The sequence below is a fragment of the Ixodes scapularis genome, unplaced genomic scaffold (assembly GCF_016920785.2).
Source record: "Ixodes scapularis isolate PalLabHiFi unplaced genomic scaffold, ASM1692078v2 PGA_scaffold2__306_contigs__length_199485367, whole genome shotgun sequence".
Taxonomy (NCBI): domain Eukaryota; kingdom Metazoa; phylum Arthropoda; class Arachnida; order Ixodida; family Ixodidae; genus Ixodes; species Ixodes scapularis.
The window spans coordinates 176265234-176291175 of record NW_024609857.1 but is presented as its reverse complement, the minus strand read 5'-3'; the positions used below and the strand labels follow the sequence as shown (position 1 = coordinate 176291175).

At 48.2% G+C, this 25942-nt stretch overlaps 2 protein-coding genes and 1 pseudogene across 2 annotated transcripts in view; 2 read left to right on the top strand and 1 right to left on the bottom strand.

The window, feature by feature from the left end:
• The window catches only part of LOC115320230, a 195409-nt gene extending 182935 nt beyond the window's left edge, over positions 1 to 12474 (bottom strand). Inside the window, exon 1 of the mRNA XM_040222692.1 lies at positions 12300 to 12474. Within this exon, the coding sequence (XP_040078626.1) occupies positions 12300 to 12474 (175 nt within the window). The remainder of the gene's footprint in view (positions 1 to 12299) is intronic.
• Positions 12475 to 19272: 6798 nt separating this feature from the next.
• On the top strand, positions 19273 to 20442 carry LOC120850243. Its single transcript, XM_040222691.1, has one exon. The coding sequence runs from the start codon at positions 19273 to 19275 to the stop codon at positions 20440 to 20442; it is 1170 nt and encodes a 389-aa protein (XP_040078625.1).
• Positions 20443 to 23691: 3249 nt separating this feature from the next.
• Positions 23692 to 25469, top strand: LOC115323295 (annotated as a pseudogene).
• The last annotated feature ends 473 nt before the right edge of the window (positions 25470 to 25942 follow it).

Sequence of the window (25942 nt, the reverse complement as noted above, 5' to 3'; positions counted from 1 at the left end):
GTCTTCGACATCCTCATGGATCTCACCGTGGAAGGGAGTCGGCGTACGGGGGGCGGCGGGCAGGTAGACGACGGCAGGAGCGGCGGGGGTCGGCGACTGGTTGGCCATCGTCGGCTTCGTTGGCTGCTTGGTCCTGGGCGGCAGAAGTCCGAATTCCGGGTGTAGGCCTTGGGTGCGACGACTGAACCGGATCTCGGCAGTGCCTTCGTTGGTTCTTCGTGGGCTTGGCGTCGGACTTGCACTGCGGTCCCTCGGAGGGGTACGCGGCAGGGCCACGCGTTACCCCGCACCTCCACCAAAATGTCACGGGTGGTGACCAAAAAAAAAAAAAACAGGAAATGAACAGGAAGAAATAAGCGTTTAATGTGGCGAACTTGTGCCAAAAATAAAAGGGTAGAAAGATAATAACAGAGCGTCGCGGGCGTCGAAGTCGGCGTAGCAGCACAGTCGAACGCTGGGGCGAAACTGACTGTGGCTCGCCACGCGGAGCCCCTGTACATGCGTGGTCTCTGGAATAATCGGCGTAGAAACTTCGACGCGTAGAACATTCGGGCCTGGAACAAGCAACATGATTCTCGAATTCTCCAGAACACTAAATTGCAGGAATAAACAAAAGACAAGTCACTCCCAGGATTCGAACCCTAGCTTTTCGCGTGGGAGGCAAGCGCGATAACCGTTAGGCCACGCGCGCGCTGCCTACTTGGCCAGCTGCCCGCGCGGCAATATTGCACTGGCTAAATTGCTTATCTATAGTAGGTGACAATGTCGCAATGTTTTGTCATGTTCTCCTGCTGTATAAACAACTAACGGCCAATTTGTTTGTCAAAATACGGTGTGGAAGAAGAAAGATGAAAAAGAAATTACACAGTTGTCAGTCTGCGCCATTCATGTATATTGCTTTTCTTCTATCATCCGTTCTAGTTTGAATTTTATCAAGTGCGTTTAGCTTGCATCTACGCGGCACAGCAACCGATCAAAATAATTGTAAAAGCCTGTAGGTAATGGTAAATTGCGTTCCTGGTTACAGATTGCCGTAAAAACACATTTGTTTCTAGGATTCACTTTGTAGAATTTGGATGTAGGATTCACGACGGGGGCGACGGTTCATTCACGGCTCCATCGCCTCAAGCCCGGTTCGCCACGCAGTTCATCGCACAGCCACCTTACCACGTCTTTCGAGAGGCAATAGTGTTGTTGAAAATGAACGTCGTCCATGTCAAACACATTGGAGTGGTTTAAATACCTATGCCGACGGCAAAACACGAACGAAAACGCTGCCATTTTGGACGCTTCTCCCTGATCTAGAGCCAAACTCGCCCAAAGTCGCCTAGGTCGGAACCGGCAAGCTTTTCCCATCCGCGGCGGCTTCTGACACGTCACAATGACGTCACCGCATCTCGCCGCGAGTTCCGAATATGCAAGTCTCCGACTGCCTCAAACCCTCCGTTTAACGTCACGATCTAGGGAGTGTCGGCGCGTGTCGTCATGCACGGCGCCGACCAATCGCGGCGGTCGGCGAGTTTGGCGGAGAACTCGCCTCGATCTCGCCGCGCCGAGCTCAGCCCCCCTGTCGGCATACTGTCGGCGCACTGTGAACAAAAAAAAAACAAAAAAAAACTGTACAATGTCTCAGCTGTTCACCCGGAACGAAGACTTTATTGGCGACGAGCGCGACCGAAAGCGTCGCTGTGGTCGGCTTTCCACGATTGGCCGAACGCTGACTTATGACGTCGGAAAGGGTATATCATCGACGGAAATAAGACCCGAAGGAAAAATCCATCAATGTAACCCTGTTTGGCAGTCAATGTTTTCTAGTGGACCGCTGACTGTGCCTGACTGTACGTCAAGCATGTCTGATTGGCCAACAAGTTACTCTGACCGACAGTCAAACTCCAGTCAGACTCTGCTTGTCGGCTTTCTGATGGTTTCCTGGTGGCAGTCGGCCGCCGCGAAATTCCATCAGGATGTCTTGGTGGCGATTCTGACTGTACATCGATTGTCTCTGACTGTACGTCAAAAAGCTTTGACGTGCAGACAGACGTACGGTCAAAGGACGTAAAGCTCGTTCGGACACCACTATTTCGTCAAATCTATGAATACGAAAAGCAATCTATGCACGAGAAAACGATTTCGGGACGTGAGCCCATAAAACCGCTGACGTTAGATATTTGACACGCAACCGACCGACAACCTTGATCAGAAGCCCGCCGAAGCGCCGAAAACGACACTTCGCTTCGCCCATAGAGGCTTCGCCGCTTCGCCGAGCTTTCATGAACGATCGCTCTCGACTCGTTTTGTTTGCCCGCTTGCTCCAACCTGTCGATCCTGCCAGGGTTCTACAATGACTTATGTTTTAGTAGAATTTCTACCCGACAAGACCCAGCCTGTTGTGAGTTCCGACGATGTAAGGGACTTTAGCGGTGTAGTTGAAGACGACAAGGTGTACCAGGTCTACTGGGCCGGTGACGCGCGAACAAAAGGATCGTTCTACGACGCGAAAGTACTCTACATGGCAGGTGAGTAGAACTGAAGTACGGCGAGTGATGTACGAGTGCTTTGCATAACACGCTGACGGCTTAACTGCATTTGCAGCCGAAGCATCTCGTATAAAAGGATTAGTGAAATCGAGTTTTAAAAACGGTTCCATAGCATAGCGGTTAACGTGTGCGACTTGTACGCAAGTGGTCGCGGGTTCGAATCCGCGGTTGTCCTGCTTTTTTTTTCTTTTTTTTTTTCTCGAATATTTTGTTTTATCGAGGCATTTGGCGATATTTATGAGTGCGTATAGCTTTACTCTTATATAAATGCTGCCCTTGTTGATGAAATTCCCTTGGCAGTGGCAGTCAGACGTCATCTGATGGACCATCAGATGACGTCTGATGGTCCATCACGTTCCACCAAGGCTGCTGACTGGCAGTCAGTGTCCCAAATTACGTACCTTGATGGAATTTTCAATAGGGAGAGGAATGAAAGAACTTTAATTTTGACGGTGTTGGCAGTGTTTCTTTGAGAGCGCAATGATTTCAGGCTTCCACCATGCTATTTACAAACACCATCGAACTTGTTGTTCACAAGGTAATGACGTCACAAGGGGGAACCATAGGAGGGCGCCACCATAAGTTCTCGCCGCTAATTGAGGATAACCCCCTTTCTCCGCAAAGTAATCGCTGCTCACGAGTTGGCGTGCATAGTGTAACAAATTAAACGTCTTAGTAATAATATGTACCAACACTCGTTCGCAAAACATTTTTTTTACTCACAATAAAAACACTTGCAAGGCTTATGTACCGTCATATGTCTTGGATCCCGGACTGCTGAAGAGTGATGCGTTCGCGGAATGCTGCCGTTGGTTAGTTTAGTAGTCCCTCTGAACTATCGCTTTGCTTGACGTGCTAATAGGTTGATGGTGAGTCATTAATATAACAGCCAGATCGAAATGAATGTTCAGCAGAACCAAGCAGAACTATTAGCCCTCATTAAGCGACGCCGCGGCCATTTTGCTTCTAGGTACTGCTCCTCCCTCGGCGCCCCTGCTCTCCCAGTCACGTGACCTAGAATTCCCCCTTCTAGGGACAATAGTTAACTTTAAACCAGGGTTCGCGTTCGAGAAAACGGGCCCAGGAAGCTATGTGATTTTGCCAGTCGCGAATTTTGACCGCAGCAAGGCTTTTCGTCGCCGCTAAAGCTCTGCTTGGCTTCATTAGCCGCGTTTACATGAATGCGATTTTGTCGCATCAAAGTCTCTTGTCGCATTCAATGCGGTCATGTAAACGGCATAATGCGCAAAGAAAGCGCATCGCATTCAAGTCGCAAGACAGAGGTGGATCGAGATGGCGAGTGCGCATTCATTCAGCCCATGTAAACGGAGGTCGCATCGCATTTTGGAACGGTTAGGATTATGGGAAGGCGCTCGCTGCGGGAGCGAGTGAACATCTGAGAACATGGCGGCGGCCAACCTCGTCGGTGGCGCGGAGAGCAGTCTCGTATGCTCGCCCGCAAATTTTTCCCGAGAACAAACGCGAGCTTTTATTGCCATCATAAGTAAGCGGAATATAGCGGATCTGCTCGGTGAGGGCGGCCCCCGTTCAAGCCTTGCGAAGTACGGCTTACGGGTTCGAAGGGTTCCCAAAGGATTCGGCGCAAGCACGAACGACAGCGAGAGCTCCCAGCACTGTAGTGCACTGCATGGTAGCGCAGAAAGAGGGGCTCCTACATTGGTTCTGTTCCTGACTGCGCAGGAGCCTTTCGGTGTCCGATTGGTCCGCGTCGCGATCGGTGAGGTCTGGCGCGGCGAAGCGCGGAGGCTTCCTCAAAGCGTGCTCATACACGTTGCCTCTGCTCGTTGTCTTTATTAAATGCGCATGAAGCTGCGCTGAATCTTTAAGCAGCCGCGTTCGGCACCGCTTAGCGATCGACCACTAGTTGGAATGAGAAACCTACGACCAACCGGAAAAAATGCCGATCAGCAAAATGCATATACACACGCTATCCTGTACACACAAATACAATGCACGTATCATAAAATGCACCAGAATAAATTTAGGCATACGCGCATACTTGCATTCCTCTCGCGAGCACGCCCCATCAAAGGACGACGGGAGGCAACGGGCCATGCTGAGGCTAAAAATGTTCTAACGGAAGCTTAATGAGTGAAGGACGGTGCCGCTCTAGTCACTGCCAGTGAGGGCTTCTGTATGTCTTCTCATTGCTCGGTGGCCTGCGTTGTTCGGCCTTCTCATCGGCCACAATCTGATCGGCTGCCAAGCGATAAGTTCGGGACTCCCCAGTCTCGTTTCTTCAGCTGCCAGGAAGTATAAATCTTTCCGACAGATCGACTCTGAGTTCTGCCATCTTCATCTGCTGGGCTGCGAAACGCCATCTGAGCCTCCGCTCTTGCTCTGTTGTGCGCAATATTAGACGATTAGCGCGCGCGTCCAAACCTCAGTGACTCGGCATTTTTCGCTCTGGTGATAAGCGCTGGCAAAGTCTGCAAGAGTCAATTTGAAGGAAAAAAAATGTTGTATGTGAGTTTAACACCTACTACTCAATAAAACGCCTTTTTGAATGGCTTTTTGTAAGCCGGGACTAGATATTCGTAAAAACAATTCTGGTAGAATCAAGGCTAATACGACACTTCGCACGATAATTATTTAAGTATATAAAAATTCAATGTTACCTGAGGCTAGCAACAGGAGGACCAGTGCATTCGTAACCATGGTTAGAGTAGCTATTGGGCCGGGATGCTTTGCAAGGATGACTTTTCATACGATGTACGCCACGTCTTACTAAAAGATAAAAAAAAAGAAGCCATTGTTTTTTGTCATATTTTAACACGACCTTCACAGGCGCTCATATTGACACGCGTCTTTCCAACACCACGAACAGCTGGAGGAAGCAAATCTCGAAAATTTTGAAACGTCAATGTCTCTAACAAACGAAAACATTGCATTGTGTTTTACGAATCCACCCTTAGACACGATAGATTTTTTCGGAAGATTTCAGACCTCGCGGCGAGGGGTATTGTGGAATTGTTCTGATGTACGTTCGTGCCAACTCGAATCATTCGGTCTCAACATTAAAAAATCGGGCCACATAAAAAAGAAATAGAAACAATTTTTATTACATACTCTGTTTTGCATTACTTCTGACTTCAGTGCGTTCTGAAGTCCCGAAATGTTTAGCCGACGTTAACTTTGGTTCCCATTCCTGGATTCCTGGATAATCTCACGTTCCAGAGGTCGGAAGGTCACAATCCGCCAAGCAGACGGTGGTGCCACATATATTGAAACATTTCTTATTAGAGCTATAATATAAAAATAAAGTTTAGCTCGTCCCCCTTCTGGCGAAGCGCAGGTTGCGTTGACCAAATTAACCTAGAAGCGACATCCAGAAAGAAACTTGAATACAGGATGTCAGCAAAAAAAATTTAGAGGTGTTTTTCAATTATCGCGAAAAATAAACTAGGCATCGCCTAATGCTCATTCTCCGCCCAAAGGTAGCGCTAGAGGTCACAACCAGATGCCAAATTTCAGCCCGATCCGAACCTTATTGAAAAGTTATGTGATTTTCTGAAAGATTCCATGGGAAAATGGCGGCCGACGGAGTTTTCGAATACATAGGGCTCTATTGCGCCAGAAACCGGAAACGGGAAAAATGGGCTCCATTTTCCCATGAAAATTTTCCTAAAATCACTTATAACTCTTGAATAAGGTATCGGATTGGGCTGAAACTTTGGCACCTGGTTCTGACCAGGTGCCACTGCCGATGCAGGTACTAATTACAGCAATTGTCTAGGGTTCACCACATGGCCACTTCATGGCTGTGACGTAGACCTGGATAGCAGCACCTGGAGAAGGAACAAGATAAACAGTGATGCATGTTTAGTAAAATATGTTTTACATAAAATATAAATTATGATCCTAATTAAATTATAACACAGCAGAAAGGCTACCCAAAAGGTCTTGGTAGTATGTGCATTCTCTTTCAATATAAAAGTCCTACTGAAATTGTGTGGCTGATACCGCAGTGGTCGGAAGAGCTATGTGCACTCGGTATGATTCTGTTCTGTTTTGCTGAAAGGACTCTCACTCGGGGATGAACTGGTTCTGAACTTCTGAAAAGCTTTTGATAGGTTTGACCGAAGAGTGCGCTTTATGGGCATCACGCCCAGAGACATGGTCACGAAGGCTCTAAGAAAGCATTTTCATCACTGTTTCTGTTATTAGTTGTTTCTGGTGTAAAATTGAGAGCGAGCACTGTCCAATAAACAATATAAGAAAATCACCCGATTCTCATATTTGAAAAAAAAGTGTAGTGAAGAGCGCATTCATTAACTAGAAGGATATGGCACGAACCTTGCCCTTTAATGGTCAAAATGATTGGCTTGACTCTGGCCAGTCTCTCTAAGACAATAACGTCTGAGTTGGTAGCCGTGACATGGTGCAGATGAACAGCTCTAAACCGCGAAACCGGAAATTGATAAGCGTGTGTTGCACTTTAGCTGAGGCCCGGGTGAGTCCTCTATTTGGGTAGATTGGAATCTCCCAGAGCGCACAAAGTCGCCCCTACCAGCCACTGCCTTGGCCAGGCGCTCCCATTGGGTCTTTCATAACGCAGGAGACTACATAACGTAGGAGCTACTGAACTCAACAGTGACAAGTATGTAGTCCCTCTATTTGTAGTATACTACTGTCACTAAATACAAAATAAAAGCCACTTCGAGCACCTCAAGGTGAACACCACCTATAACATGCAGTATTGCGGAAGGTTGCTCAGATCATTTTAGAGCAAATTTTAAATTGCCGTAAGGTAACCTTTTTCCTACTTTTGATAGTAAAACCGCAACATTAGCAAAACTTTACTACAAAGACAATGTTTTTATGTGTTTTTTTTTTGTTTTTTTTTTAAATGCAAAGAAGTATTTTCTGATTTTTAGGTTGCATACATGTAAGATTTCAATATAAAGTGGCTTCCACTGACAGCCCTGAAGCTATAAAACCACCAAAAACAAAATCAGATCAGAAAAAAACATTCACTCTGACTTAAGTACGACGTTCTGTCATATAAAACGAAAATAACACACATATGTATATATAGATATACATATATATATAAATGGCAAATTCGCTGGACATCTTTTTTCTTTTCTTGGGGGTGAGGCTTGAAATGATTTTGCTTCTGCGATGTCACCTCCTTTTTTTAATTGGCTCAGAGCTGCGGCTGTGTGAATTGTACAATTTATTGTGGTACAATATACCGGATGTTTTTGCGAAGACTTTCAAGCACCCTAAAAATTAGGGCGTCTGAAAAAAAATAACTGTCTGTGGGAAGAAACTACCAGCCACGGTGGACGTCAGGAATCGCAAAAAAAAAAACAAAAAAAAACATACTTATTAGTCAGCCAATTAATAAAATATATTAATTAACTTTTTAATTAGTGGAAATAGACATATGGTTCCATTCAGAATGTTGGTGAAACCAACATTCTGGGGGGAAACCAACATTCTGGGGGAAACCATTAAATCAGTCAATTTCAGAAAGACTTTCAGCGCGGTAGAAAGCCGCCTCGGTGGCTCCGAGGCGAGAGCGCCGGCCTACGGATCCCCAGGTGGCGGGTTCGAATCCCGACCGAGGTGCCCGCAATATGACGGAGGCTTATTGCGTAGAAGGCGCCGTGTAACCGAGCTTTCGGTTGCACGTCAAAAGATCCCCAGGTGGTCGAAATTAATCCTCAGTCCTCCGCTGGGGCGTGCCAGATGCCCGTCGTAGGTTTGGCACGTAAAACCCCCAAACTCTTGATTTAGCGCGGTAGAAGAGTAGTAGCGCACTAAAGATACCACTCGTGAAGGAGGTAGAAGGCTACCGGTTGTGGTAAGGCGCTCGCGCGATTTTTCCGCCTCTTATCTAGCCCCAGCCTTGTACCGGCTCCACGAGTCGTAACTTTAGTGCGCTAGTACTATTCTCACGCGCTGAGTATTTCTGTAAATGACTAATTTATTTGTTTTCGATAACGCTCAGCAACTTTCTAATTAGAACCATATGTCTATTTCCACTAATTAAAAAGTTAATGAACAAATTTTAATTAACTAGCTGGCTAATTAGTATGCTTTTGGCAATTCCTGACATCCGCCGGGAATGGTAGTTTGTTCCCGAAGACAGGTTTTTTTTTTTCGAACGTCCCAATTTTTAGGGGTTTTAAAACCCTTCGCAAGAACACTCTGTATATAAAAAACATCTCATCAACACAAATAATAAAAAAAAACAGGCAACTGAATGCTGTCTGGCAATACTTCACGCGCCAAGTCAGCAACAAAAGAGAATGATTACCAGAAAAGTAGAGTCCTTGACAAGAAATAGCAGTCCCGAGCTACTCATCAAACCAGTGATTAAACTATCACAACAGTCTCGCCTAAAAAGCATAATTGTTGCTACTAATGCATCTAAACAACACGCTATACTCTCAGCCCTCATCACCCACGAAGGTAAAGAGTTTGTCACAAGAAACTACGTTTCGATTGACTTTTTCATTCTCAGGCCTCCGCACGAAAAAACAAGCGCAAAATGTGTCAGTCATATTCACGCCAATTGAAAATACCGTAGTGGGGAGCTTTGAAATCCCAGCCGTCGATCAATTGAGCTATTTTTCTACCGAATGTAAGCACCTTCCTGGGCATAAAATGCCGAGCCACTCGTTTATGAATGCATGCCCGCCGCCTGAGCTTTCGTAGGGAGAACACGTCACACAAAGATGGCTGCTCGCAGAAGGTTATTACTGGAAAAGTCTTTTCGCAACTCCAACACCTTATAGATGGCGAGGTGGCATAGTTCCATGAGGGCGGAAGACACAGTGATAGATTCTCCAAGATTTAAAGCGCCACTGCTCGGTAACGCTGGTCAACGTATTGAAATTAATTGGTTAGCCTCCAAAAACAAAGCGCTCAGGGCAGGAGCATATGACCGTGGACGGAGATGTTGACATGCGCGAAGAAAATGAGCATGTTAACTATTAAAAGGTGCAAAGCGGTACACAGCAAGTCCTATTTTAGCGGACTCGCGTTTCTCCTTTACAAAGGTTTGATGCACTAACCCGTCGACCAGAACCATGCGGATAACAGCGGCACCGAGGCCGACAGTCCTTGCCACCGTCTCCGCTGCAGTCCCGGTCCTCTGGTTCCTCGTACGCCCGCGAGAGGGCGAGGAGCAGGCTTGAGTTGTGAATAGACCTTCTGTCTGCCTCTTTTGTCATCTTGCGCCAAAAATATTGTGTTGATTTCACCGTGGCAGTGGCAGGTGCTCACATATTAATACCAGCTGTCAGTCAATAAGGTTTTGCTTTTCCTATATTTTTACAGTTTTTGGCAGAAGTGCCGTACTTTTTGACCCCGCACATATCATACTAACAACGCGTTTGAAGGTGTGGTATAGGCAGGGGCGCTAGTTAAACTACAAGTATTTAAAATACGTACTAAAGAGTTTCTGACGACGCACTATCTCTACCATTTTGACGCAGCCTTCGCCTCGTCGTCCTCTACTCCGGCGAAGGGCGGCCGACCGCAACGCTGCGTGGCCGATTAGAAACACAGCCACCACAGTGTCATCGTCCACTGCCGCTGACGCTTGCTCCGTCTCCGGTGGTTTAAAAATAGAAGGGGGAACGGTGGCCGAGTGGGCTAACGCACACCAGCTGGGAGCACGTGGAGCGAAAGCTCGAGCTGCATAGCTTATGTATCCTGGGTTCAATCCTCACCCCTACCCGTTTTAATTTGGATGAGCATCGTACCGGCATGCGGTCGTGTATCACTACTGCGTGGTGCACGTTAAAGACCGAGATTTGCAGTCATACTGCACTGGCTAAATTGTTCATCTACAGTGGGTAACAATGTCGGCTTGTTCTGGCAGATTAACTTCGAGGTGTATAAACATCTAACCAAAAAGTTGACTTTTGGTCTTTTTAGAAATGACAGAAGCACGTGATTAACCGGAACTACCATCGACTGCCGCTACCACGACAATAAACCGCCGTTAAATTTCTATGTTGGATTTTGTTTTTGACCACGACGACGTATCCCACAAGTACTTAATTTGTAAGTTGAATTCGTTACATATCAAATGAGCCACTCATTTGATATGTAACGAATTCAATTTACAAAATAACTGTCTCTTGCAATTATATGCTTAGAATTTAAAAATAAATTCAAAATCAAAGGTTACAAAACCATTGACTCTCATTGCGATCTGATACACATGTCAGAAACACGAATCACGCAGCTCTTTAACTACAATACACCAACTCGTGTTCACAAACAAACAGGAGCGCGTGGGCGATGGCGTGAGGTCGAGAACCGCGTGGTCCCGCTCCGAGAAACCATTGATTGGATTGACAGGTCTGCATCGGGCCTGAGTCCCCGTGCTCTTTTTCGCATTGTTTCTCTTGATTTTACTTCTTCCTAACAATGTATTTCTACTTTTGCGTTGTTGTATCTTTTAGTTTATTTTTTTTATTGACGTGGACTAAAAAGGAAGTCTGAGAAATTAGCCGGGAGGTACTCTCCTGACTGGCTGATCTGGTGGGGATGGGGTAGGGGTATTACAGATATAGAAGGCGAAAAGTAAAAACAATGAAAAAGATCACACTTGCAGTTTTATCAGGCACATAAAATGGACGCAAGATAGAGTTCAGTGCAACATACTAGAGTCTCCTGTCGAGGGCTCTTACTGTAAGGAAACGTATGAGGGCGTCCGTAGTTGTCAAGGCACAATCATCATTATCCCAAGGCCCCAGGAGAAGCATTCTGATGACTTCGTCTTCTTCTGTCCTCAGCTCTTTCTAATTCTTCTTCTGTAACCAAATATATTAAACATTTAGTCTCGTGGGAGCCGCGCTCAAGTGTGGTCGTTCCAGTCCGGGTCTCCAGACACCACATCCTTTCTGGCGAACAAGGATGGAGGGATACGAACTCAAGCCGCCTCCAGACTTTCTGGACAAACCATGGCACCTCGGAAATTCCCTGGGAGCTTTGGATTTCGCTGTTTGATTGTGACATGGGTGCATTTGGTGTCCATGTCATGAAACGCCACCGACACCTGCTCCTCCCCTTCCTGGGAATAGAGGGTGAACGGTTCTTCGGCAACCTGCCTTCTTTCCGCGCTGTCGCTGTGCCGTCGCGAGCAACGACGTCAGCGGCAGCCACTTCTAGATTGCTGACAACGAGTGTCTATCAAGATGCTGTCGACGCCTTCAGCGCGCACTTCGAAAGGTCGTGCGACATCAGCCTGGAGCGTCACCGCTTCCGACGGAGCTATCACCAGCCCGAAGAATGCTTATCCGATCTCTTAACCGCCCTTCTAGATATGGCATTTCCGGCCAACTTCGATTCTCAGCAGGGCGAAAACATTAGGGAACAGTTCACGGCTGGAATGCTGTCCACTATAATTCGAGAACGGCTGCTCCTGGATTATACCCTTCCCTTCAAGCAAGTTGTGAAAACCGTCCTGAACATCGGAAGGGTCAAGGCCATTATCACGGATCCGCTACCACGGAAAAGCAACTCACTTTCAACGTCACGCACGCCACCGAGACCGTCGACGTCTGACCTTTGCGTGGAGCTTCATGCTCCCGTATATTAGCGGTGCAGAACTTTCTAACCCGTCACGGCGAGCGGCGCAGCTCGTAATTTCAGCAAGGGTCACGTGAGTGCGTGCCTTTTGCCAAAAGTAGATCTGATTATCGCGCTCCGAGGTATAACGACCAGCACTCAACTCCATTCACTGCGTTTGGACAGCCGCGCCTTGCATTTCACCTCTGAACACGTAAGCTGCGCGAGACCTATCGCGACGGACGATGATGTGCGAACTGCGGATTCGGTTTGGACGACTGTCGGAGCTACGACACGTGTCCAGCATGAAGATGGGCTTGCAGCGTTGCGCCGTCAAAGTCAGGTACGAAACCACCAAATCTTTCCCGACGAAGTACATGACAAGACACAAGTTTGCCGTGTAGCTACGCCTCCCCTTATAGTTATGTACATCAACGTGAATGTCTATGATAGACCACTTACGTTCCTCTTAGATACCGGCTCGTCAGTGTCCATCGTTGAAACACAAAGTCCTTCAAAGGTATTTCAGAAGTGACGCAAAGATTATCCCACTGCCGGTAACTCTTCTCAATTACTCCCGGCAACGTATTGAAGTCCTGGGAGCGCTCAACGCAACAGTGACGCTCAAGGAGCGTTCAGCCAGGGTTGTGTTTAATATAGCGAATACCGGCGCGTCGTTTTTGGGAATGGATGCCGTAAAAGCTATGAATCTTCACATTCAAGGATCGACAATGAGCTGCCTCTATACGGAAACCGAGGACTCGACAGAAGCCTCCAAACAGAGCTCTGAGAGCGTTTTGCCTTTTGACCTATCATCGTCGGATCAAGACGAGTAGATGACACTGCCTACAACTGCCCCTGCACAGGCCTCAGAGCGAGACGGGTCGTCGGATTTCACTGAGGCAGCGTGGATGACCTGTCTTCATCCCCACAAATCTGCACCTACGCCCAAACAATTTCTGACGGGAGTTGCTGCTCCAGGCCGTGAGAACGCGGCGAGACTTCCAACAGCGTTACCGGGCCTTCCAACGTTCTCGAAGGATTACAGTCACCTCTTCTCTCCCGAGCTGGGTCAAGTGAAGCACTACACTCACAAGGTTCCGGCAATAAGTGCAGCCTGTACATCATAATATGCGTGGCATAGTGTACCAATAGGTAGGCCTTCGTGGCCGTTTTTCAACACTACCAGAAAATAAAATATGTTATATTATTAATATTGCTCCTTTCATGGCGCGGAAGCCTGTGACTGAAGAAATCAGACGCCTTGAGGCAGCGGGAGTAATTTAACCCACAGGTGCTTCAGAATGGGTTTCACCCATTTGTTGTGGTCACGAAGAAAGATGGATTCATTCGGATGCCTGTCTTTATTGACAGTTACCTTCTTCCTTATGTTGAGGAGCTTGTGAATGCGCTGCATGGCGCGAGACGTTTCTCGAAATTGGATTTGGCTTCAGCTAATGACCACGTCACACTTCACCCTGACAGCCGAGACTTAACCGCGTTTATAACACATGAAGGCTTATTCCGCGTCAAGAGAGGTTGTTTCGATCTCGCTACTGCTCCAGAAAATTTCCAGCAGATTAAGCTAACGATTCTAGTTGGATGCAAAAGGGTCTTGTTTTACCTGGACCTCGTCAAAGTCATTGGCAGGACCAGAGACGAACACCTGGAGGGATTACTTTATTTCCTCCACCGAATCGCTGATAGTGGACTCAAGCTTAACAAGAACTGTCTTTTTGACGCTGCCAAAACTCTCATATTTAGGCCATCATGTCAGTGGCGAAGGAATCTCCCCACTTAAGCAAAAAATAGACGTCATCAACGCAGCTCCCATCTCAACGGACATTTCACCACTCCGCGTAGTCCTTGGGATAGTAGAATACTACATCAGTTTTGTTGCTCGTCTGGTCGCAGAATTTGAGCCCCGGAGCCAAGTTCTTGGGAAAAGACATTGCAGACATTTGGGATACCGAAGCTGACACCAGCTTCAAGAACATCAAAGCAATGCTATTTTCATTAGGGTTTTGAAGATGTTCGAACTTAGTCTTCCCATCATCGTATCCACCGATGCATCCGGATATGAACCTGGTGCCGTACTCCAGCACCGCAGTGGGAATGAAGTTCAGACCATCGCTTTCGCCTATCGCACACTAAACGGAGCAGAGAGAAAGTATTTGGTGGGTGAAAGAGAAGCACTGGCATGCCTGCGGGCATGTCAGCGGTGGCACAACTACCTGTGGGGCCGCCTTTTCACCCTTCAGACGGATGATGAAGCCTTAATGACGCTGCTAAAAACACGCGGTACAGGACATCGACCCACGGATTTACGAGATGGCCGACCTGTCTTCTCTGCTGCAACTTTCAAGTCGAGTTTTAACGTGGAGCGGAAAATCCGGTCGCGGTAACCCTAGAAAGTTTGAAAGTTGGCGTCGCCAAAGAATGACCACTCTACCACCCCCTTACTCATAACGACGGCCACCCGATTCCGGAGAGCGACGGCCCTAAGGTCTTTAACGAATACTTTTATTTAGTAGTTTCTAACGGGTGCTTGGGCTGTGTCCCCTAACCCGGAAGAGATGTACGAGCCCACGCCTCCTATCAAAGTTAACTCCGCCGGTATTAAAAAGTGACTGATGAAGTAAAACTTCCTTCAGCTGAAACCAACAACACGAACTATAAAATAAAAAAAAACAGTGTTATTATTAGTGAGTATTTGAACATCATCTTTAACCAATTCCACTCTGAAAGCGTCCTTCTGTCAGACTGGAAAGTTGCCAGAGTTCTTCCAGCTTCTAATCTGGGTAGCCACCCTCCTGTTTTAAACTATAGCCTAATTTCTTTAACGTCCATTTCATGCAAACTACTTGAGCATATCCACGTCTACACTATCTTGAGGCACCTATTATTAACTTCAATTTTCTTTAAAAAGCAACACGGTTTTTAAAAGGGGCTTTCATGTGAAACACAGCTTTGTGACTTCATCCATGATCTACCCACTAACCTTGAATGTCATGTAAAGAATTACGCAGTATTCTTTTTTCTAAATCATTCGACTGTGTCTGATATCAACGCCTCCTTCCTAAACTAACATCCCTTTGTGTTGAGCAATTAACGTTTGCAGGGATTCCAGAGTTTTTCTTTTCCTGTGTACAGCTGACGTCCATTCATGATCATGGATCTTCCGCAATAAATGTTTCTTCTGGCGTTCCGCAGGGGTCCGTCCTTGGGCCTCTACTCCTTTTAATATTCATAAATAATCTTTACAGGAGAATTTCTCCTAAAATACGTATTTTCGCCGTCGATTCTGTCATTCATAACAAAGTAACCTGTGTGCAAAATAATGCGCAGCTGCAAGAAGGCCTAGATAAAATTAAGGAATGGTGCAAAGAATGGATGATGTCATTAAGCAAATAAAAAAAATGAACTAATTCACTTTACCCGGAAAAACTCCACCCTGGTGTTCCGATGCTTTCTAGAGTCGGGTTTGATTGAAACAGTTACTGCGTATAAATATCTTGGTGTCAGGCTAACTTCAGACCGTTTCTGAAATAACCACATCAAAGCCATTATTGCTGACTCATCTAGAGCTCTCGCATTAATCAGACATAACTTAAGAATCGCTCCAACGTTCTTCCGTGAGCTGGCACGAGACCGAAATTCGGAATATGCTGCAACCATCTGGAACTTCTTTAACTGTACCTTATCAATAACTTGGAGGCAGTTCAGAGCACAGCTACTCATTTCATCATTTTGTTATTTTTAAATTCCCTGATTCTGTCAGTGTCTCACCGCTAAAAAGTCAACTAAGCATGTCCTTTTCGCAGCATCTGAGGAATGTCTCTCAACTCTGCCTTATTGATAAAATGTACTATCACGTTCCCGACCTCAAAAGCACCTTGTTATCACCCCCCTACCGTACATCTCGCCTCAACAACGCCTGCACCGTCAAACACATTTTTGTTTCTTCTAGCGCTGTTAATCGATCATTTATTCTTCAGGCCATCAGCGACTGCAGCAGTCTCCCATCCTCCACTATTACCATATTTGACCCTGATTACTTTTGTTCTTTTATGAAACAACATCTTGCTTGATATTATACTTTTGTTTGAGCTTGTCCACACGCAGCAGATGCTACGATGTAATGAGACCAATCAAGATGCGTCAAAAGCGCAAATTACTGGGCCATTTCTGTTTATGATTGGTTCAGTGATGATAGAACACGTGCACGAACACGACCAACTCTATGATGGTAAGCTTTTGTCGCTTTCTGATTCATCCCAATATCTCATACACCAGCTGCGTCTGAACTTAAGGTAAAACGAAGCATTGCCTCGTTCTTTTTTTTACATTTTAATTTCTATACTTTTTGAGTATGCCCTGCATGTATCATGTTCGTATTTCGCAGCTTATGTATAATCCCTGATTACATCCCCCCTTATGTAATGCTCTTAAGGGGCCTTTCAGGTGAAATAATTGAAATGAAAACGAAATGAAAAGAAAAAAAAGGTGTCCATTCATTCTAGCCTGCGTTGACCGGTGCACATTGTAGCCTAAAACAATCCAGTTGCCGACATATCTGCTAAGACTGTCGCAAGAACATTTAAAGGGTCGGACTTAGCAGCTCAACACAAGAAAATGCAAACACAAAAAAATATATATCCACACTGCTGGACTGGCAACCATTTAATGCCACCTCTTCGTCCTTCTCAGTTAGCTACCAGAATAACGTGCCTTATTTTCTATTTTTTTCTACATCGTCCTTTTCAAAATCGGAGGGAGAAAGACGACGACGACGCTCCAGGCAGGACGATCGAATTTGTCGAGCTGCTACTTATCCGCGATTTGCGCAGGCTGCAAAGGCTAGAACAGAAAGGCGATTACTGCGAAGGCGATTAGTACGAATTGGCACTGACGGACGAAGTTAGTTTCCGCCGCCTGAACCTGGACAAGTCTTTTCGGACGGATCAAGAAGTCCGGGTCTGTTAGGCCTAGAGCCAGACAAGTCTGGCGTCGGCAGAGCTGGACGGACTCGACGTTGCTGCTGGTGTCAGCTGCGGAAAAGACGGAGGCCCTACGCAAGCAAGCAATGGATCCCAATGGGGGTCCATCGAAGCTTCTGGAAGCGAAGATCCCCGAGCAACGAGCGAAAGCCGCCTTCAAGCCAGGCTACATTGTACGAGGCCCACGTACGTTAAGTCTGCTCGACGGCGGGTCGCGATTAGCGAAGCGGGGGAGGGGCTTCACAAACGAATTCGAAGACCGAGTGCCGAGAGTGTCGACACCATAACGTCGGAAGTGCCGGAGGACAGCACCGAGAACTCCATGGAAGTGAACGAGACAGAGGGCGGTTCAAGAGGGGAATCCAAGACCTATGAAGGTCCTGATTACGAGGGTGAGTCATGGCAAGAAGTATATTACCGAAAGCGCAAGGCAAGGCAAGAAACGATGGACGTCGACACGCTTGCTACGACAAGCGCGAAGAAGCTAACGAATCAAGAGGAACGCTATGTGGTCGTCTTCAGAGCCCAAGAACGATACGACCTCACGAGTATTTCTGCTAGCACACTTCAAAGAAACTTCTACACCGCACTGAACATCAAGCAGGCACAGTGCACAAGGGAAGAACTGCCGACATTCAGGATGTCAAAAGTCACCAATACAATTTCGGCCATAGTTCGGGACCGCCTGCAGGCATAAACCTTGCTGAAGATTAGAAGCCTCAAGGCGTCAGACAAGGCAGTGACAGTGATCGCCCACGAAATACCCCCGGAAGACACATGTAGAGGGGTGGCACACGGAGTAGACCCGAAGGAGACTGCGGGCGAACTTCACGAGGCACTCCACTGCAGGACACAAGAAATTCTCTACTCCAGGCCACTGGGCAGCAGAGGGCTGGCACTGGTCACATTCCAGGGAAAACGTCCACCGAGGACAATATTGTACCATGGTTTCATCACCAAGGTGACTCTGTACAAGCCCACTACAGTGGTTTGTCGTCGGTGTCAAGGCCTGGGCCACAAGGAAATGGTGTGCACTAGGAAACCAAGGTACACCGAGTGCGGCTGCATTATTCAAGACGGCCACGTTTGCCAGCGCAAGTACTGCGTAAACTGCCGATCGCTCACGCATCTAGCGACGGACAACAAATGCCCGGCGAAAATTCGGGCAGACAAGATGCTGCAGCAGAAGACCAGAAAGGGCGGGCCGTCAAGTAGGCAAGCAGCCACGGCGACGGGGCAGAGAACGGAGGTAGAACCGCCCCACGTGACCATAGGCGAATTTCCACCGCTAGAAGCAAGAAGTAGTGCAATGAAGAGAAAATCACCAGCCCGCTAGAGTAGAAGCAGGAGCGCCGCAGCTGGTAGCACCAGGAATGGCAGGAAGGCGTCGCGAAGTGCGTCACGTAACGAAAAACAAACCATCACGTTGCGCGGAAGGTCACCGTCAGCTCGACGGGTTCGCAACAATGAAAAAAGCTATGCCGAAGCCGCGAAGAAACCGAAAGGCTACTACGCCGATGATGACGACGAGGTCAAGGCATGGCAAACAGAGCTCCGAGCCATCGAAGCAAGAAATCAAGCGGACGCCGACAAATGCAGGCGCCTCGAGACTGAACTACTGCAACTTCGACAGAAGATCGAGGAAGAAAGCAGGCGTCGCGAGGCACGAAAAAGCACCATTTTAGGTCACATCAAGACAGCGATAGAGGCCAGGAAGACACAACAAGAACAGCAAAGAAAACAGCGTGAGCAGCAGGCAGACAGCCCAGCTTCTCGGGGAAGAGATCCAATTCGCGAGGAGAGGACCGAAGGGACGGCGACTGCGAGCAGCTTAACAGCGCAGCAACCTACGGGATGGCAAGTGGCATTACAGCGAATGCAAGCACAGATAAAAGCACAGATGCAGACCCAGATGCAACAGATACAACAGCAAATGTTACAAATGCAACAGATGCTGACGTCCCAGCAGGCTCTACCGACTAACTGCCCTACGCCACAAGATAGCCAACAATGATGCAAGCAAGGAAGCGCTAAGAATCCTACAATGGAATTGTCGCGGTCTCGCAAGCAGAAGGGCAGAGCTCGTCCAACGACTCAAGAATGAAACTTTTGACATTCTTTTATTGCAAGAAACGAAGTCGGATCAGATCACATTACCAGGATTCAAACAATATTACATGCCATCTATCACGCACACCTACAGGAAGGAAAAGAAAATCCAGGCACAAGCGGCTGTTTTTGTGCAGGCGAAGCTACCACACATCACCATCGACACATCCCAGTGGTGTACGGAACTCCAAGAAGTTGTGGCGCTACGCGTAGCGCTGCAATCCACGAGCAAGAGGCTCACGGTGTCCTCGGCGTACAACAGGCCGCACACTACGAAGGACTTTTCTTGGATCAGGCACCTACGCAAAGAATATTTTGATGACTTCATGGTCCTGGGAGGCGATCTCAATACACACGTAGAACACTGGGCGATAGGCGACACGGCAAGGGGGGCCGCAGACCTGCGCAACATCACAGAGCAGGCGGATATGGCCCTAATAAACGACTTCAGCAGAGCAACGAGGTATGCAACGGGAGCAGGGCACAGAGACTCCATCATCGACGTCACGATAGCGCCTGCAAGCACCGCACGGAAGTTACAGTGGTCCATATTAGACGACGCCTGGGGAAGCGACCATTTCCCCATTGTCGTGGAGCTGGACATCGGAGCCAAGAGCAGCCCAGGCAAAAAACAGACCAAAACGATAATCTGGGATGACTTTCGGAAGAACATCGAAGACCAGGGAGAAGACTTTGAGTTCCAACACGTCGCAACCCTCCTGACGACAGCGGCCAGGATAGCCGTTGACGAGCGCCAAGTGGACGAGGACACTCCAACGCCAGATACGCATCTTCTTTCATTATGGGACAGAAGAACGGCAGCATTCACAACCTACAGAAAGAAGAAGCTGAGAAAGCATCTCATAAAAGCGAACAAGCTCACCAAAGAGGCAAGCCAGTACGCAAGCCAGCTTGGCTTCGACAGATGGATCGAATATTGTGAGACCTTTGATAGACTCACAAACATGGGAGACGTATGGCGGACGTTCAACTCTATGTACGGTAAAAAAAAAGGGAGTCAGTCCCGTTCCCGTGATAGCCCTAATGTCAAACGAGAAGATGGAGGACATCCTCAAGCAGCTCGGGGAAGTGTTTTTCCCTCAACCAACCAAAAAGCCCGACCCGAGCACCTACTGGAGGAAGCATACCGGACCGTCCAGGCAATCCGAAGATCAGCCTTTCACGGAATGGGAGATGGATGCAGCAATCAAGCAACGCCGATCAAAGAGTACACCTGAACCTGATGGGATCACCGCCCCCATGCTTAAGAACGCTCCGGAGTCAGCCAGGCGAGCAACGTTGCAATGGTTCAACCAAATCTGGGACACTGGCGATTTCCCGGAAGAATGGAGGATATCCGTGGTGACGCCGATTCCGAAAGCTGGGAAACCCGCGACAGATCCGGCGAACGTACGGCCGATCTCCCTCACCTCTATCATGGGAAAGCTCATGGAGAGAATGGTCCTGGCCAGAATCCAGCACAACATACGCCACAAAGGAATACTCCACCCCACGCAGACTGGGTTTCGGGCTAACCTAAGTACCCACGACAGCCTGCTTATGATCTACAACGATGTTATCGATCGGCCGCGAAGCGATGGAAGTCTGAGAGTAATCGTATCAATTGACATCAAGAAAGCGTTTGACAGCGTCCCCCACGAATCTGTCGTCGGCAAGATGGAAGAGCAGGGGCTCACTGGCAAACAACTGGATTTTGTGAAATCTTTCCTTGCGAACCGCAAGTACAGAATAAAGGCAGGTTACGGAAAGGAAGCGCGAGAAGGCCCGACTTGCGAAAACAACATCGGCGTGCCGCAAGGAGCAGTTCTCTCGCCAACGCTATTTAACATAGTTATGGCACCACTCCTCTGGCGGCTCTACAAGATCGAGAAGCTGAAAGCGACGGCGTATGCAGACGACGTCACTATATGGACGCATGAAGGTACGCCAGAGCAACAGGAGGCAGCACTGCAAGAAGGACTAAATACCATCGGCGACTTTTTGAAAGAAGTAGGGATGAGACCATCCCCAGAAAAGACTAAATACACCGTGTTCGGGGCCGGTAACGTCCAAAGAAACCTGCAGCTCACCTTCGCCGGGGACCCAATCGTTCGAGAAGAGAGCATCAAGCTTTTAGGGGTCACCTTCGGAAACTCACCCAGCATCACTGACAAGTGGATGGCCGAGATGAGAAAGAAGTGGAAGCAAGGCCTCAACCTGGTCAGAAGAATCTCCCATCGACTTGGAGGAGCCGGAGAAGCAATGGCAAGGAAGTTAGTAATGGTCACACTGGTCTCGAAAATCACATATGCGGCGCGATTTTATTTATTACGGTCGTGTCACAAGAACCAGTTCCGAGCTATGCTCAATGACGCACGAAGAGCCATCTTGGGGCTACCAAGAAGTACAAAAACGGAGAGGATGAGGCAACTCATCTTTTTGCCAGAAATTGAGGACCTACTGGTGCAGCAGACAGTGACGCACACGGCGCGTGTGCATCACACAGAGGAAGGTCGAGCAGTGGCAAGCTACATAGGCATCAAGCTCCCGGAGACCCTAGGCCCCCTCCCCCCAAGCAAGGCACCGTGGGATGTGATTAGCGTCACCCAAGGTGCGAAAGCCCTTCCAAGAAATATGGACCCGGAGCGACACAAAGCCCGCAGGAAAAGACACGCCCAACAGCACAAGAAGGAGGTCAAGGAGCTGTTGGCAAGCGAGCCCACCACAGTGGTGTACGTCGATGGAGCAACAAAAGGGAAGGAGTATGCCGCAGGAGCAGTCTTCTACAGAGGCGAGGGGGCAACTCCCTTTGAAATTGCCACTAGCTGCGGACTGGGCACGGAGGTCACATCAGACACGGTAGAAGAAGCGGCTCTTCTGTTCACGTTGGGAGTATACGGGCACCTCCCCGGCAAGACGAGAAACCTCGTTATCTATACACTCTAAGAAAAAAAGGGTGTCGTCGGGTGCATCAGGCGCTCATGCACCCTTTTCCTGAAGGACGCACCCTCCGTTGCCCAGCCAGTGTGCTTGTACACCGACAATGAGCATCCCCCTCTCCCTTAAAAACATCTAGGTGTACCAATGCACCGCCACGCTAGCCACGCGCCCCGATCAGCTTGTGCTTGGATTCCCCCATGGGGGTTAGTCTTTGGGATGGGCAGTTTCTTAGGAAGTATGGAGCTATCGTGTTCCCTCGGTATTGACAGTAGAGTGGACGCTATGCTTGTTTTAGGCCAATCGGGTCTCCGGGTAGGATCACGTGACTACAGTCTCCAAGCTAGAGATAAGGCAGAGCACGGCACCACCCTGAAGGCCAAGGCCACGGATAGCATCCACTGCATTATTAGCTTTGGGTCGAACTTTCAAGAGGATGTAAGCGACAAATCCTTTCATTGTTGGGTTGCCCCTGAAGATAAGCCTTTGCGAGGGGGGCCCCTTTTGGCCTTGAAACAGCTGCAATTTTCATACTCATTTCTTTTTCTTTCCCTCCCTAAGCTGAAAGCATAGAAGAAGGCGCGAAGTTGCCGGACCAATGAACCGAAGGCTTTTTTTATCCCTCGACTCCTCTGTCTGAGCGCGCATACGGCAGGAGCGTGATCACGTGGTAAAGGTTTCACGGATGACGTAGTAGCTTTTTTCGACCTCGGAATGTCTGCTTCCCGGCCTAGTTGCTTGTGTGCTGTGCTGCGACCAGCGGGGCTGCCGTAGATTTCGCTTGCGACAACGTATTCGAGTGTACCAAGATTTCCAGTGTTTGAAAAGTCCTACGCGTGTATCGGCAACAGGGGATTTCTTCAAAAAAGCCCAAGGAAGTTATGTGATGTGTTTAGTGTTCGGTTCGGCAAATTACTGCTTCGGCCACATCGTGTTGAACCTTCACGGACCCCTTTCTTTTCGTTTTTGTGTTTGTGTGGTTCTGCAGTGCCCGTGTCGACATATATATCGGATTACATATTTCAAGTCCGGTATTTTCATCGTAAGTGCACTGCAACGTACTCCTTTGCAACAACTGACCGTACCGTTCCGGATTACCTCTAGAATTAGGCAGTGTCTATTTTCTAGCAGCCGGGAGAATAATTTCCCCGAAACTTTATCGGCAGTCGCCTGCCATTAGCTGTATACAATCATGTGATAACTGCAGGTGGAATACTGACCTTCTTATTCTCCTGGCGTTTTATGAAAACACGTTTTTGCCGATGCACGTTTTGTAGACACATTTCATCGACACTAACGTTCCATCGTCACTCGTTACGCAAAATGCACGCTGTAGGGACATTTTGTTGCGCGTGTGTCTATGAGGCGCGTGCTCACCGACCCAGCCGACCCGTTCGCGCCGCTTCGTGGCGAGAGTCTGCGGCGGCTAATTACAAAAATGTTAGCCCACCTGTCCCCATACACTTCACTTCGCGGATACATTCTGGGGCGGCTCATTACAAGAAAAGAAAGGAGAGAAGCTTTAATAGAAAAGCTACTCTGAGCTGTCGATGAAACGTCGTTAGATGAATCAACGGCGACTGCCGGTGGATATTTGTGGAAATAATTCTACGGGCTGATGGCAGAATGGACACTACCTAAGAGTGAAAAGACGGTGAGAGTGCAGGCGAGCTGGTGGTAGCTAATCATGTCGTATTACACCTGAGACTGCGGTGGAAGAAATCGGAAGAACTTTCAGTAGAAGGTTCTGTTCCTTCTACTGTCTGTTCCTTCTACTGAAAGTTCTTCCGATTTCTTCCACCGCAGTCGCAGGTGTAATACGACATGATTATCTACCTAAGACTCACCCCCGGTTCTTGTTTGCTTAGTAATCTTTTCAGTTGTGTAAAAGCTTCTTTGTACGTCTTCAGATATCACGGATTGCTTGCAAGTTTGTACTTGTTTACGGAATAGGCTGTCTAATAAACTTCTATGAGATTTGAAAACGATACCGTGTGTCCGTTTACCTGCCTTTTTGCAATCACCGGGGCGCATACATTTTTTACTGTTTTCCTTGATGTCTTAAATAGGTTTATGAAGTTATGAAACGGGTGCATAAAGTGGTGTAACCATGCACCTTTGAATCGGGTGCATCTGTGTTTTCTTCGAATTCAGCGAGTGTAGAAACAGGTGTAACAGTACACTATTGAACGGGTGCTCCTGTGTTCCCTTTGAGAGCAGTAGGTGTAGAAAGGGGAGTAATGGTACACTATTGAGTGGGGTGCGTCCGTGTTCCCTTTGAGTGAAGCGGGTGTATGAAGAGGTGCAATGGTACACCATCGAATGGGGTGCATCTGTGTTCCCTTTGAGTGAAGCGGGTGTAGAAAGAGGTGTAGCCGTACACCATCGAATGGAATGGGGTGCACCTGTGTTCCCTTCGAGTGAGATTTCAGTAGAAAAAGGTGTACATGTGCACCACACCAACGGGTGTACACGTACTCCAATATTTGGGGTGCACTTGTATTCCCCCAAAGGGTGTAGTATATGTGACAAGCACTTACTCCCCCTACGGGTGTACCCCATGACACCCTTTTATTTTAGAGTGTACGGACTCCCAGGAGGCGGTACGAAACATGTACAAGCTCAAGGCAACTGCAAGCCCGACGGTACACGCCTTCTTCGACACGGCGCTCAGCCTATACCGGGAGCACGGCACAAGAATCAGTGTACTATGGGTCCCGGGACACCAGGAGATCTCAGGAAACGACATGGCTCACGCAGCGGCACAGTGCGGGATGAGAAGAATTCCTCAGTTACCATCCCAACAGGCATCCAACTGCGAAGAGTCAGTCGAACAGCCAGAAAATACGGCATGCTACGACCCCGTCGAAGAGCTGCGTAGATGTCGCAAGATGCGAAAGATTCAGCTAGCGGAAAAGTGGCAACCCGAGGACTACCCGCTTCCGGCGAAAACCTTCAAGCGAAAGGAAACGGTTCAACTTCGGCGCATCCGTACCGAAGGCGCGGTCACGCCAAGGCTCAAGTACCACATAAACCTCTCGCAATTGCGACGGACATCGCGGTCCGGAGGGACATCGCGGTCCCTCCGGACCCGCGATGTCAGAGATGCAAGGATACAGAAGCCATTCCCAGGCTCAACCATCCCCTATGGGAATGCCAAGCTCTAGCCTTGTGCAGAGTGGAAGCCATCGAGACGCTACCCGAGGAAGAAAGACCCAAGAGACTCGTGGATTGGACGCACCCGCAGGGCGAAGCCCAACGCCGGACGAGGATCCTCCAGTCGCTTCTGGACTTCGTAGCCAAGTCAGATCTTGGAGACTCCATATGAAAACATCCCTCATGACCCATCGCACAGTCATCCCTCATCACCCATAATCACGCAAGAACGAGGCTGCCAGATCCAAGGATTACCGCGGCGCGGATAATCTTTCTATTCGTAGTTCTTGGTTTCCAATAAACGTTTTCTACCTACCTACCTTTCAAAATCGCGCCCTTGCGGACCCTCGCAAGAGCCCATTTTTCGGGTAGCCAACTGAGAAGGACGAAGTGGCCTTAAATGGTTGCTACTCCAGCAGTGTGAATGTATTTTTTTGTGTGTTTATCTTCTCTTATATTCAGCTGGTAATTCCTATAATTATGAACCAACTTGTTCAGCTTCAACCCGTAACATTTGAAGGGATGTTGATTGCACGATTCGGCTTCCCATCTTCGGTAGCGACGAGGAGAGAACGCCAGTTTCGGTGGACCTTGTTTGCTGGTCTGTCGCAGCCGCTAGAGACCCGCCATATCTCCACCACCGCA